The following is a 14,995-nucleotide window of genomic DNA, read 5'->3' as shown; positions in this document are numbered from 1 at the left end:
CAGTTTGACACGTACCACCCACCTAAACCTTAAACAAATGGTTATGGCAGTGGCCTGTTACAGCAGGATAATGTGTCCTGCCTCACTGGCACACATTGAGAAACATAACGCGTAGAATTGCTCTCCGAATTCCTCAGATCTCAATGCATCTGTGTTCTGGACAAACAAGTCCGAATTATGGACACACCAACTCACAACTTAAAGGATCTGCTGCTAAAGTGTCGGTGCCAGATCCCACAGCACACCTTTATATAATTACTGTTTGTTTATCCATGTACTTTACTAAAAAAGAACAATTAAATCTAACACTGCACTGAATTAGTTTGTACAGTTTTTCGGGTGTAGTGACGCCATGCGTTGTGCCCTTAGTTCATCATGAAGCATTTGAGTGAAGAGGTTGTGGTGTAAAATTAGCTCTTGGCACTGCAGTGCTTCAGGCCTTCCCCTCGCAAAACATGGAGGTGTCCAACCAGTGTCGTATTACACACCATAGCGCTCTTATAGTTTATCATCTAAACACGGCTGGTCATCATTTATCTTCTTTTGCCGTCTGAAAAAAAAAAACAAAAACAAGAGACGTAAGAAACAGACCGTGCACGAGCTAAAAAAAACTCTTCTGGAAAGGAAAAGAGGCTGTTTTTCCTGCTTTTCGCATTGCGCGCGCCGAGCTCTCGAGAATAATTTGCATTCTATTTCGAGCGCGCGCTGAGTAAGGCGAACCGCACTCCACTGGCGATGGTCTCTACACGGAGCTGCACTCCTTTCAATAAAAAATTAAAAGAACTTCCAGGGTTTTAGACGGACAAAAATGGAGTCTCACGCGCAGGAAGAAAGTGAAAGGACCGAGTCGGAGATTCAGGACGATGGGACAGAGGCTACCAACATTGACGACGAAGAAGTTGAGGAACTACACAACAGGTACAGCTCCTGCTCTTTCTAAAGGTTACATGACTAATGCATGCTGTTAGTTCATTAGAAAAACCTGTGAAATTATGAGACCACGAAATAAAACCTGTGTTTTTACCTTTTTATTCATGTATATGGCACAGGTTGTTCTAATTTACTTAGTTCTTAAATTAAACTGTCAGTTTGTATCTTATTAAAAAAATAAGAAGCATTAAACACAACCTATTTTACCACAATACCTGATATCCATTGAAGTGCAAAGTTTTTGCCTATGATATATTTTACCGCCAGGATAATATCTGTTGCACTTCCAGAGCTACAAATCTCAGTGTCCTGACAACTTTAGTTAATAACCACTTGTCACTCCCAACATGTTCTCAAGTTGCTGTACCATTTAGACAGATGTACCGTTTTGCATCACAGTGAAACCTCCTGCTTTCCTTTTTGAAACAGTTTAAAGGAAGTAGTCGACGATCCAGCTGTAAAGCCCAAATTCCAGTGCCTGATGGTGGACCCGTCGTTCTCCATGGTGACGGTCCAGAGCGAGGACAGTGGGATCGTGTGGGAGACCGCATCAAGCAGGTGCTCGACACCATGGGCCTCGGAAGCCAGCTCTCCATCAGATTCATACAGCCTGGAGGGTTCGGGGACACAGGGTAATATAGTTATCATTATGGATGAAGACAAGGTGAGAAGAAGGAAAAAAACGAGCAGCAGAGGAAAGTTGGGTGATAGGTTTCGCAGACCAGGCTCCAGATTGTCAGGCCCTGCAATAGGAGAAGAGAGACCTGCAATGATTGAAGTCTCTGTACCAAATATAAGATGCGAAGATTCACAGGATGGTCAAACAGCAGACGGAAAACCAGACAAGGATCAAGAGCTATTCAACCTGATTTCTGAGGGGTTTGAAATACTTAATATTGTAGTACCGTCAAAACTTCCTACAGTGGATGAGGAATGCAGTACAGAATTGCCAGACAATCTGTCCTACTTGGAGGACACTCCAAAGATCAAAACAAAGTGCAAACATGAAAGCCTAGCTCCCACCACCATTCCTGAGGACACCGGGATAGACATTCAGGAAGTAAAAGATGATAGTCATGCAGGCTTATCTCAGACCCCTGCTAATGAGCAGCTCAACAAAGATGAAACTGATATGGACTACTTAGAGAAATTCACACTGCTAGATCATCAAGCACCAGACTCTGAGAAGTCTGGGTCTACACAAGATATCCAGCAAGAGGAGGCTCAGGTGCATGAAAAAGAACAAAAGGTGGAGGACACAGCTGATGAGAATTCTTTTGTCATTGTCACTGACGTTGAAATTGCAGATGATCATCTAGATGAAGTGTTTTATGGAGCAAGTTGCAATGCAGCACGTGAACTGCCATCACACCATAAAGAAGACTTAGAGCATGCAAGTGGGAGCCTTAAAACACCCAAAGAATGGGGTTCAACTTTATTTGGCAGCCAGGAGACTATCCTTACTCCGATTTTCCTTCCCCCTGGCCCGCCCAAGATCATAGATCAAGATCTCCTAGACGAGCCAAGAGCAATGTCGTTCCATTACTTAGATCTTTATGAAGATGCTCTTGGCTATAGAAAGAAGGACGAGGACACCTCAGATATCGAAAGTGTGGTTTCAGAAAAGTCATTTAAAAGACGTTATTCTGATTCAGATGATGGAGATGGCTACCTGGAGAAATTCATATTGAAAGATGACACTCCAGTGGTTGAAGACGTACAAGAGGTTGACACTCCAGCCAGTGACAGAGTGATATGGCCACAGAATAAATTTGAAATGACTGGATGTTTAATTCGCGTTAAGGAAGATGATACTCCCCAAGAAGAGGATGTTGGTGTCGATCAAGCCGAGTTCGAGAGGAAACATGATATAAAAGATGAACGTCAGCCTTCGTATTCGTCAAAGGACTGTGAAGACTGTGACGACGGGCTGAAAACCGGCTGTGTAACAGTTAAACGTGTTTCAGAGACTGTAGAGGGATGTGAAGATAAAACTGGCTGTGTGACTCGAGAAACTGTCTCGTCTGATAAACTTCCTTTTAAAATCAGTGAGGTATTTAAAACAGCGAATCAGGAATCAGATAAAACTTTATTAATAGAAGATGGAAAACAAAGCAAAGTTCAGGAACTGAAGCACACAGACAAACAGGTTTCCAGAGGTTCAGTGGAAGAAAAAGTAACTGGATTGAATGATAAGGTTGAGATCCTGCCACAACAGCTAACAAAAAAAGACGACAAACAAGTAAAAGCTGACCTTCGAGAAAGCATTACTATTACCATGAAAGAAACACCGGACAAGGGGCAGCAAGCTACGACGACAAGACAAAAAATTGGTAAACCTAATTTAGTGAAGGATTTCGATGTAAAAGATACATCAGCAACAAGGACAGCTGAAGAAATAGGAAGTGTGCATCAAGAAAAAATCAGTCAACAAAAGGTCTGTGAATCAGAGAAATGTAAAGATGTGACCAAGCCCTCTGGTGAAAAAATGCCAGAATTTCACAGGAAAAGTAGTAAAGCAGTACTGGAAAGCAGATCTGAAGTTCTGGAGAGTAAGGAGATACCTGCTGTAGAGGAAGCCCTGAAAGATACTGCAGTCCAGTCCATTGTACCTGAAAGTGGAAAGCAGGAGCAATTCACTGACAAAACCTTGCTACCAGATTTAGATAGTGAAGTCCAAACTGATCTTAAAACCATACGTGAGCAGAAAATTTTAAATGAAGCAGGTACGACTGAAGAGAGAGATGACGAAATCAAGGTCAAGGCCACAGAGCAGCTAAAAGAACAGACTGAGAAAGACACAGTGACAGTATTTGATAGAAAGACTTCGGGTACAGACGGTGTAACAACAGAGAAGACAGAAGCTGTAGAAAGTCTGAATAATGTAGCTAAGTGTGTCTTCACACATGAGAAGAAAGATGATGAGTTAGGGGAAATGGAGGTATACTCAGAGAAACCAACAGGTTATGATCTCAGAGAGATCTCAGGTGATACCAAAGAGGCTGAGAGTGATGTTGTGTGTCCTCCTGCTCCAGAGATCACAGAAAGAGATGTGGTTGATGAGAAAGTAGGCAGGAACCTGGCAGATGTTTTAAATGACTCACATGCTGAGATTAAGATGATTTCACTCATTCCTGCTACGGAACCAGATGCCGCATCCAAAGTTACTGTGCCACCAACTGGAACTAAGGAAGAGAACAGTGCGATAATGGATGTAGTTATAGACAGAAATAAGTTGGGGGTTACTGCGGAGGCCCTTAAGCCTGTATACCAAGAAGATGTTAACAGAGTAGATGATGTACAAAAGGTAGAGGGAAAAAATAAAAGTAAAACCAAAAAAATACTTCTAAAGGATACACACAAAGAAGAGTTATGGAGAACTCTGGAGCCTGCAAGTCCTTCCCCTCCAATGGAGATACAGGACTCAACAATGAGGGTTTCACCTTTGGAAGCAGTAGAATACATTGAAGAAAATAATAACTTTGCCACGGATCAAAGCTTAAAAAGAGACAAAGGCCCCTTTTCGACTTTACGGAGTTTCAGCCCACTGGAAGACCTTTCTGGGTTCGGCCGTGATTTGGCAGAGCCTGATTTGCAAAAGGAAATATACGAGGAGCTAGATTATGAGGTAGTCACTGAGCATGATGCAAGACAATCAGAGATGGACGTAACTGCAGCTAAAGGAGAATATGTGGAACATGGCCAGGATGAATTTCAAGAGCCTTCATTCGAGGCAGACTATGAATTTATCGAGGACTTGGATAACACCCAAATATCAGCTCTCAGGCAACTGAAGGAAAAAGTAGAAATTCAGCCAATGGATGCATTCTGCCTCGTCTGCCGTTGCCCAATATTACTGAGTGATGGTGGCCATGGAAATCATGAGGTGTCAACGTTGGAAAAAGCGTTTGAAGACATTAAGGTAAGTTCATTTTTTTATTTCAAACATTCTTACCTTTACATGCTGTAATTTCCACTGTGATTATATGACAGTGGAAATTATGGAGTATATAGGTAGGAATGTTCCTCTGTGGTCCTCCATGACATCTCTTCTCAGCAGCCTGATATCTGATCTACATCAAGAATTCTCTTGGGGAAACTTGGATCATGAAGTCACCAACAGTTCATTTCTTTTTATGCAGAGCCAGTGACTCTTGGCATTTAAAACCTTGTATAATGTGACAGAACTTACATACAGTATTTACTACTTACTTTTAGTTTCACTGGCTGTTGATAGTTTTCAGCATAGTGAAATATACATACACTCATACCCCGGGGAGTTCTGAGGGGGGAAAACATGTCTGTAATGCAGCATTGATGTTGTGTTCATTCCCTAAACAACAGATCAGTCCTGATTTTGAAGAGTTTGATCTGTAAAATAAAAATAAGTACAAACTAAAACGCCCCATATTTGGTTTCAGGGAAAATGGAAATGTTAATATGGAATTTTGTAATTATTCAAGCATGTAAAGTTTGAAAAACACGATCTTTTTTGTGATTTTCAGAATCAGTTGAGTAATTGGATATCGGTTCTACAAGAAAGATCAGAAAATATTGAAGACATGGTTTCGGAACTCGAGCTGGCGTACAACTCTGTAGAGGTATGCTCTGAATTAAATGTAGAATTTGCATCTCAAAGGTCTGATATAACAAGACCAAATTTTGTCTTGAATTTGGTCCAAGATCTACAAAAGCACATCTGATTGTGTCCATGTCTGCCGGCACACAGGATCAATGCAAGGACGGTGAGAAAGCCCTGGATCAGCAAAACGAGGAGATGATGAAGCTGGTGATGGAGCGGTACAACGAAATGTCTCAGACTATGGAGGAAGAGAAGAAGGCCAAACTTGAGCAGCTTTACGATCAAATTTTGTCTTTCCAAAAGGACATCGACTCAGCCAAGGAGATGATGGAGACCACAACAAAAGAGGTGGAAGAGACAGATGAGTTAGCATTTTTGTCGGTGAGTTTGGCTTTTCATTTTCATATGCTCAAAGCCATGCTCAAATATTTGCTCAGTTATACCAATATTTAATGCACATTAGATGTTCAGATTTGACCTGAAGGAGAGTTAGACAAGATCATTTAAAGGGGAGGGTGATCATTTAAAGAGGCGCATGTAAACACAAATAAGCACTATGAATGGTTTCGTCAGCCACATAATACACTTGTACTTAGGCCATCGCTAAAACAATTATTTTTCAAAAAACAAATTTACTAAATCATGTACTAAAGCCACTCCGTCCAGGGTGTATCCTGCCTTGATGCCCGATGATGCCTGAGATAGGCACAGGCTCCCCGTGACCCGAGTATAGATCGGATAAGCGGTACAGACAATGAAAATATACTAAAGCCTCCTGGTGGTCCAGCGGCAGGATCCTGTGGTCTCATTGGTTCGATTCCCAGGCAAGGAGCTAACCCCAGCCACTGAAGAGTTAACTCTCAGTGCTGGTCCCAAGACCGGATTAAATGGGAAGGTTGCATTAGGAAGGGCATCCGGTGTAAAACCTGTGCCAAATCGAAACATGCAGTGCAATTGATCCGCTGTGGTGACCCCAAAAACAGGGAGCAGCCGAAAGAACAACAACATGTACAAGTCATCTATACTAGCGCCCTTAATCTGTGCCAACACTGTGTACTTTTGTGAGTCATTGCCTTGTAAAATGATATTCATTTTATTTTTTAAAAGAATAATATTGAATTAATCTGATTTTCGTGATCATTATTGTCACCACATATGTAAACCGCTTCTTCAGATGGAACTATTTTCACTCAGATGTCTTTTTCTTCCATCCCCAGTCATACAAAGACATTGACATGAGGTAAATAATGAGTGTGTTGCACATGGAGTGACCTTAGTAAACACTCACCCAGTCACAGTGCTTGATACGTATTGAATACTGATCTTGAAATGTTTGCCGTGAAGATGATGAAGCGTGTGCTGATGTCTTTGCTACTGCACTTTCGAAGTGTCTAATTCTTTACGAGTTTTTAAAAAGTCTGCATGCCAATACAGCTCTGTAGTTCTGAAGCTGAAATGAATGTGGGAGTTTGCATTACAGTTCAGAAATGGAGATGAATGCATATAGGAGCTATCCTGTATAATATACCTCTACAGTATATAATGTATATTTAACTTTATATCTCAAACTCTGTATTTGTGTTGATGATTAATGACAGGTTAAAAACAGCTCTCGACTCAGTCATGTCTCTAGAGCTCGGCCCAAGAGGTTTGCTTGTGTTTGAAGATTATGCCAAAGGCACCACAGGAAACGGGAAGAAAAACCGGCAAGTGATTCCAGGTATGTCGTTAATATAGCAGGTGTGTAATGGACCCCATTTCAGTCATGATTTGAGTAAGATTATGGTAAGAAGAAAGCCAAGAGCCTACATGTGCGATAGATAGGTAGGTAGGTAGGTAGGTAGGTAGGTAGGTAGATACTTTATTGAATCCATGAGGGAAATTCGATCAGTTTATTAGATTCTGAAGAGTCTTTTTGTTTCTGCTATTAATAGTGCCCCAGCAACCCCATCTGCAGCCGCAGGAAGCAAATTCTGCCACAAGCACCTCTGTCACTGTGTACTGGACAGTGAATGAAGGAGACATCATCGACTGTTTCCAGGTCTACTGCATGGAAGACCCTCAAGGAGGTAAGACAGGGTGGAATCAGATTTATAGGAATGCACAGTCTGTTATTCACAGCTGAAGTGTTCCTAGTGATGTCTGTCAGTACTGATGTCTTTTACTAGCATTTGTTCTGGTCTGGAGAAGGTTATATCGGAATTGTTTCTATTCAGTTTCTATTCAGTATACACTTCAGTATACAGTATGTGTAGAGGGTCAGATCTTGGACATATATTATGTTGCTTTATTTCTGCTATGTTTGAGTTTAATGTAAAGTGTTTCCAATATATTTCAGTGTTTGAGAACTATTCATGTGAAAACTTGTCTTCGTCAATGTTTACAGTCAATCTGCCATTTTTATTTTACTTGGGTTTATGCATAACCGCACAGCTCAGTTATTCTGGCTGCAAGGTTTATGTTAATTTGCCCATGTGTTATCAGCTTAAACATGTGTCATTTTAATATGATGATGAAGTTAGCAGGCTTGATTTAATTGTTTTGGAAGGAGTCTCCAGTGTTAGCGCTCAAGGCTGTAACATAAGGCTGTTCCTTTATATTTTTTCAACACAGCAGAGCTTTTGAGGTAGCCTGTTCTTGTTTTTATTCCAATTTTTGTTTCATAAATGTCAAGAGAGGGAGAAAAATCAGGCTGGTGAGGGAACAGCTGGTCATAGCTTTTATAACGTGAGTGATGTAACTATAAAAGGACAAAAGGTACAGTGTGATGTTCTAATAAATTGTTATCACTAGTAAATTAAACACAGTGTTCTTATTGGAAAATAATCAACATTTCCCCTGTTGTGTTTTGTTCCAAGTTTTTATTTAGTTAAACTAAAGTAGATTGTTTCTTTTAATGTCACTTTTGATCTGTAGCCATCTCAGAGGAGTACAGGGTGACCGTGAAGGAGAGTCACTGTAATCTGGAAGAGCTGGAGCCAGATAAGTGCTATAAGGTGTGGGTGATGGCAGTGAACTACACTGGATGCAGTCTGCCCAGTGAGAGACTTCCTTTTAGAACAGGTCAGTGGGATGTATAGTGCTATGCCAAGTTTCACAATATCCACGAGGATTCAATTTTCCGGAAAATGATCTGGATGGTAAGTGTTCATGTGTTCAGGAAAATGTATGACATTTGGATAAATGTAGTCTAACAAACGCAAGACTGTGAAAAGTGTTCTTATCTTAACAGCCATATCCTTATGGGACATAAAGAAATGTAGTCAAATATTTGTTCTGTGTCTGACAGAGTCATCTGGCAGCAAAGTAAATGCTTTGAGACTGGGAGCACTTATAAAAATGGCCTTGTAGGGCATATTTCAGTTAAGAACTCATTTTTCATAGAAATGGTAAAACGCCAGAGAGACCATAAAACATGGAGCAACAGCTAGAGACAGAAAGTCTTATGGATAACTGAGTCCAAATAAGAGATTCATCGTCAAAGGTACCAGAGGAAGAGCTGATGAGAAGCATACTGATGCCTGTTTCAGTAAACAATTTATCACACTGATTCCTAAGCCAATCTGGGAACACTGGCTGAGAGGCAAGAATACACACTAAATGGGACAGAAGTTCAATGCAGGGCACAGTGCACACATATATTAACACCTCATCCACACGAAGAGGCGATGTAGTATAGCCAGTCTGCCCAACAGCATATCTCTGTCATACTCTGGAGAGGAATAACATCCGTGTAGAAAAGAGGATTAAACAGGTTTTGATTGACATGTTGGACTGGACACTTATTATTATTTAGTGTTAGATTACTGAGTGCATATATTTTTTTTTTATAGAATATTACATAAATTTCAATGTGTGCATGTGAATTGGAGATGCGATATATCAGGATTAATATGATTTAACCTTACTATTAAGATTAATCCATCCACTTATTTACAGTACACTTAATCCTTTACTGTGTCTGTTTGGACAGCCCCATCTGTTCCAGTGATTAACCCAGAAGCTTGCACAGTTTTGTGGGAGTCTGCTACAATCCGCTGGAGCTTGTCTCAGCCCAGTGCTGCTGAGAGCTTCACTCTAGAGTACTGCCGCCAATACGCCCTGGAGGGAGAGGGCCTCAGGTACATGTCAAATACTGCACTCTCTAGAGATTCTGCCATTCCCATGGGGTTCTTGTTAAAGCAATATGTCAGTCTTTTTCAACCCATTCTCTGTCTGCTGAATCTGTGGAGTATGTGATACAACGGCTAAAGGAAATCAACGCCTTTTTAGCAATTGGCATCTATAATGGAAATCTACGTCCACTTATAGGATTTTATTACCAAATGTTTTAAGTACATGATTGTGTAATCTGAATCTAAAATGTGAATCTAAAACTCTGCTGCTGAGGATGACCCCACATGGACCTAAAGATACATGTGATTACTCTGAATGGCACCACTTAGAAACCATGGAAATGACTTGGAATTGCAATTGATATGAACAGTTTTGCATTTGACTCACCATCAGTGAACAGTTGTTAGGTTCAACAAAATAGACTTTTTGACCATTTACTACACTGTTATAGAAGGGAAGTGATTTATAATCCCACTTCCCAGCGTCACCCAGATGAGGATGGCGTCCCTTTTCAATTTGGTTCCTCTGGCTTGCTCATTAGGGATAAATCTTTGAATCTAAAAAGTTATATCCTACTAAAATTATTTATTTATGTAATGCTGCTATGTCTAATGGGAAAAATACTATGCAAATAAGATTGTATTGAATTGAACTAAAACTACAGTACACTCAATACCATACAACTAAAAGTCTTAGGATGAAAGAGAAATAAGAAAATGCTGACTAAAGCTGTTTGTACTGGGTTTTTTTAACCAACTTATCAAGGAAAGAAAAAAAAAAATCATTCCAGTTGCTTACACTTTTCCTTATTTGTGTTATCAGTACAGGGTCAGGTTTTGAGCTGTGTTGCAATGCTTAACTACAAACTGAAAAAAAACAATTGATTTCATTAATAAATGGAAAAATTCCAATCGTCACCAGAGCAATGCTGTATAAGGGGAATAAAAGACTTCAGGACATGCTGTTACAGCAAAATAATCCACTACGGAGTGGTACCATTACATACGCATTAGATAGAAAAACATGAATATTCCTTTAACATCATCTTTGTTTCATACCGCATTCAGATGAAACAGAAATGACACGTCTTATTATCGTATGAATTGCCAACAAATGCATTAATATAGGTATAAGTGACCTTCTGACCTAACTACCTCAAGCAAAGTGTATGACATCTACAAGGCTTTATTCTCAAATGCACTGTACAAGCAGCTACTATTTGACCTCATGCCATAAAAATGCAGCATACAGCACTTTATAATAAGATGATAATGATAATGTCCTTACAGGTCTGTGTCTGGGATAAGAGGCTGTGAGCATAAGGTCCTGCTTCAACCCAATGAGAACTTCCTCTTTTACATCAAATCAGTGAACAGTGCAGGAGCCAGTGAGCAGAGCGAGGCAGCACTTATCTCCACACGAGGTCAGCGCCAAGGCCATCTCAGGATTTCATTACAGTTAGAGAACTGCATTTTGTATCATGTAGGCAATATCTGCATGTGTATTATGTAAGGTGTATATTAGATAGTTTGAATTGTTGTCTCGTGAGTTTCGGTGTTCATGCAGTCTGTATTTTAACTGTTTAGGTACCAGGTTCCACTTACTGAGTGAAACAGCTAATATGGCGCTGAAGGTTTCTGAAGACCAGAACTCTGTGCAGTATCCTGTGGAAACCTACAATAAGATGGCCACACTTATAGAGTGAGAGCTTAAAATGTATTTACTGTCACAGTAATATTATTACACACACGTTTTATTTTATTTTTTTCCTTTAATGCTGCTTTGTCTTTATCAAATGTATCTGTGGCACTGGTCACTGGCTGTCCTTGAAAAACACACACACCACTTCACCAAACACTTAAATAAGCACAAAGTACCCTTGACATGTAGGATTTTTACTGTCCAAACTCCAGACTGATTCCTCTCTAACAGAGTTTTAGCTTGTTAGTATTCATAGACCCTGACCTATTTATACTAGCATGAAGATCTAAACTTCTGTGCAGAGCACCTCTGTAAGTCGCTCTGTATATGGATGTCTGCTGAATAGCGTGAATGTAAAATTAGCATGAGTGATTACCAGGGAGAGAAATTGAATGCGTTTTCCTAAAACAGACCTACTGTATGCTGCAAACGTTACTGTCTACATATTTATGCAAGATGCTAATTCTGATAATTCAGTGTAATTCAGGGCTGTATCCTTTAAGTCCTAAAGAAAATCTTTGTAGGATGGCACTATTATTATTTTTTTCTCGGAAGAAATGGTTATCTGTATAGACTTACAGACTGTATGGAAAGACTATTAAAGCTGGATAAAAATGTATAACAATAATAACCTTTTTATCTTAAGCCTTTAGTTGCTGTATTTTAATCGTGGTTTAAACCTGTTTCAGGGATAAACAGCAGCTCTTGGAGCTCAGTTATATATTAGTTTCAAGGTTTGGAGGTAAATGAGTTTGTGCTTTTCTCAGTACAGGAAGTTCTTGTCCTTGGTAATTACACATCACTACAGATGCAGAGGACAGAGATTTAATTCTTTAATTCTCGTTTGACTGCTGTTTTCTAACACGTACACTGTTCTTGGCAGATGTCCAGCAGTGAGGGGCGAGCTTCTGCCACGAGTTGGATATCATTACTGGGAAACAGTGGTGGCTGGCTGTAAGGCCTACCGCATTGGTGTGGCCTATCAGACAGGGCCACATGACAGCACAGTGGGCGACAGCAGCACCTCCTGGTGTCTGCATTGTGTACCCACCTCCATCAGGTTGGATACTATCACTGTAGTCTTGCATTCATGCCACCATTATTAACTGTATTTCCATCATCCTCATTTCACATCATTGTTCACAGCTGTAGGTTCGAACTGCTCCATGACAGCGTGGAATCGGACATCTTTGTGACGGACGTTCCCACTCGCATCGGCACTCTTCTGGACTTCACACAGGGCCGCTTGGTCTTCTTCAACGCTCAGAATGGTCAGTGTCTGGGCTCGTTCCAGCAGGCCTTCAGCCAGCCCTGCTACACTGTATTTACTCTGGAGAGACCTGGGAACCTGGAGCTTAAGATGACCACAGAGGTCCCAGAGTTTGCCAAGCAGTGGTAGTGGTAGCTCTGATAAAGGCGGATTTCCGGAGTACCTGTCTTTATTTTATTGGCCTTGGGATCTGCAATCTTTTAGACTGTGTGTCATATTTATTAGGTTCTTGAAAAGAAATCAGTGATAACCTGAGTTAGTGTGAGGTTTCTTTCTTTGTACATGATAAAAAGTCTTTTTTTAAAGGGATACTCCAGCATTATTTAACCTAATCTCTATCTAACATATGCAATCAGTGTACTGGGATAAGAATGGACAAATTATTGCCTGGAATTTTATAGCAATAATTTCTTTATTGTACTGACAAATAAAGGAAATCATTTTTTTGTATTATATTAGAAGCCCAAGAGCACTTGTTGAACTGAATATTATGGAAACATATAACACAAATTTAAAAAAATGACCACAGTAAAGCTGTATGTAGTTTGTATGGAATTTTTATCCAACACAGTGCAAAGCAATTCTGGTCACTTTTCTTTCATTGTGTCCATGCAAGTGGAATGATACATTTCAAGATCTGCCCTTAGACTAAACCCAGGTTTTCTGTTCAGTAAGGGAAATGTCTCAAGATGACTGTTGGTGGTGGTCACACATAACATTACACAGGCAGTTGACTGAGAACGAGTTACCAAAGTAATACAGGAGAGATTTCCCTTAAGGTAAGGATGTCTTTTAAAAAGGGAATTGTTATTTGAAAGTGTTTTATGGTGGTTTATGTGGTTTGTTGATTTATCTGAATGCTTGATTTTTTTTTTTTTTTTTTTGTAAATATGGACATAACCAGAAGTGTAATGTACCAAAAAGCGATGGAGTATAGAATGTATACTATGAGAATACTATGCTGGAGTATAGTATAGTATAGTATTATTGTGTGTACTTCACCCCAGTCTTGAGCAAAATGTTACTGCAGTGCTGATCACGTTTACTTTTATCATTTCCCTCTACTGTTCACATCATAGCTGACCAGTAGATGCTGCTGTAAGTCTTTTCAGATATTTCATTTATTCTTTCCTTCTGCTCTGTTCAGGGGAAAACCTCTTGGTTTTTATAGATACATAAAATATTTAATCTCGTCGTTGTTGTTGTTGTTGTTGTTATATTACTCTCGGGCCTGAATAATTACGATCAGTTCAACTTCGTTATCTCTATCTTTAGACCTCTGGTGGAGAGACATTTTGAAGGTCGTGAAGTGAATAGCAACCTATTTGGCTTTTGTAGTATTTTAATTAAATGCTCCTTAGCTTTTTGGATGAAGGCTTATTTCCTAAAAGATCACTTCAGATCTAGAAAGGATCTTCTATATTGAATATTGTTCTTTGTGCATGGTGAAGCCTGGCTATGCCGACAGCAAGAGTCTGGGTCACTGTATATCTGTATACAATGATGTAATCCAAGATAATGTTAAAGATTTACAGAAAAGTCTGGATATTTCCAAAATCCAAGAATTTTTCAGTTTTGATTTTTGTTTTTTTTTTTGCATATACAGTGTATTATATTGTTTATAAACCTAACATTTTCTTTTCTTGTAACCAGCAGTTATTTATCATCTGTTTGTAAAAGTCTTTTCCTTTCTGTGTTTAATTATGGTGTATTTTTTTTTTTTTTTTTTGTAATTGTTTTGAAGCAAAAACCAAGATTAAAAGTGATCTCTGATCTACTGACAGCTTGAGAAATAAATGACAACTGAAATATTAGAATTGTTTTATATAGATTATAGACTGTACATGTTGTCCGTCAGTCAGTGAGCTGGATTCAGAGCACCGTTTTTCGACAAGGTTTCCCATTATATTAAATACACTTCTATCTACCACAAGAGGTCATTGTACCATAACGTGAGCCCTTGATTTGCTTCAGTTCACTGGACAAGCCCTGAATTTCACATTGTGATGCCTAAAATTGGGACTAATGGCTTCTAAATTTTGAAATAATATAAAGCTCATTACTCATGTACGAGCAGAAATGTGAGCTTGCGGCACATAGAGAGAGCTGTTTGGCAAAAAAGTATCAGAATTGAAAGTGCAGTTGGATTTCCTCGTAAAATGTGCACATGGAGCTAAACAGAATAAAACCACACGGTAATTCAGTTCTTCTTTTTTTGTTCTTTTGAATGCCGTTACGCAAGGCCCAGAAATGAATGAAATGTGTTTTTCGAAGGCTGCTACTCTGAAGCATGGGCTGTCAGTTATACATTGTTTAACTATTCTAATGAAAGGAAAAATTAGACATCTGTTTTACAGTGAAAAACAGTTTGTCCTGCCTTCCCAAAACACTGCCAG

General features: G+C 39.6%; 1 protein-coding gene across 1 annotated transcript; it reads left to right on the top strand.

Annotated features, from left to right (window-relative positions):
* Positions 1-486: 486 nt before the first annotated feature.
* On the top strand, positions 487-14,302 carry cmya5 (cardiomyopathy associated 5). Its single transcript, XM_058375062.1, has 13 exons — positions 487-918; positions 1,360-4,852; positions 5,436-5,531; positions 5,660-5,893; positions 6,730-6,752; positions 7,111-7,232; positions 7,447-7,581; positions 8,429-8,575; positions 9,486-9,633; positions 10,918-11,051; positions 11,215-11,329; positions 12,213-12,389; positions 12,476-14,302. The coding sequence occupies exons 1-13, from the start codon at positions 809-811 to the stop codon at positions 12,726-12,728; spliced, it is 5,187 nt and encodes a 1,728-aa protein (XP_058231045.1). The 5' UTR covers positions 487-808; the 3' UTR covers positions 12,729-14,302.
* Positions 14,303-14,995: the final 693 nt, after the last annotated feature.

Source organism: Hemibagrus wyckioides, linkage group LG22, assembly GCF_019097595.1.
Source record: "Hemibagrus wyckioides isolate EC202008001 linkage group LG22, SWU_Hwy_1.0, whole genome shotgun sequence".
NCBI classification, from domain to species: Eukaryota; Metazoa; Chordata; class Actinopteri; order Siluriformes; family Bagridae; genus Hemibagrus; species Hemibagrus wyckioides.
Note: the sequence above shows the minus strand (reverse complement) of the source record. Positions and strands in the feature narration are given on the sequence as shown.

What these genes read in the sequence shown, in the direction of transcription:
- cmya5 (XM_058375062.1), top strand. Translation starts at nt 809, where the DNA reads ATGGAGTCTCACGCGCAGGAAGAAAGTGAAAGGACCGAGTCGGAGATT. An exon ending in AAGCGTTTGAAGACATTAAG is followed by an intron (nt 4,853 to 5,435) that starts GTAAGTTCATTT and finishes TGTGATTTTCAG; the next exon opens with AATCAGTTGAGTAATTGGAT. An exon ending in ATGAGTTAGCATTTTTGTCG is followed by an intron (nt 5,894 to 6,729) that starts GTGAGTTTGGCT and finishes TTCCATCCCCAG; the next exon opens with TCATACAAAGACATTGACAT.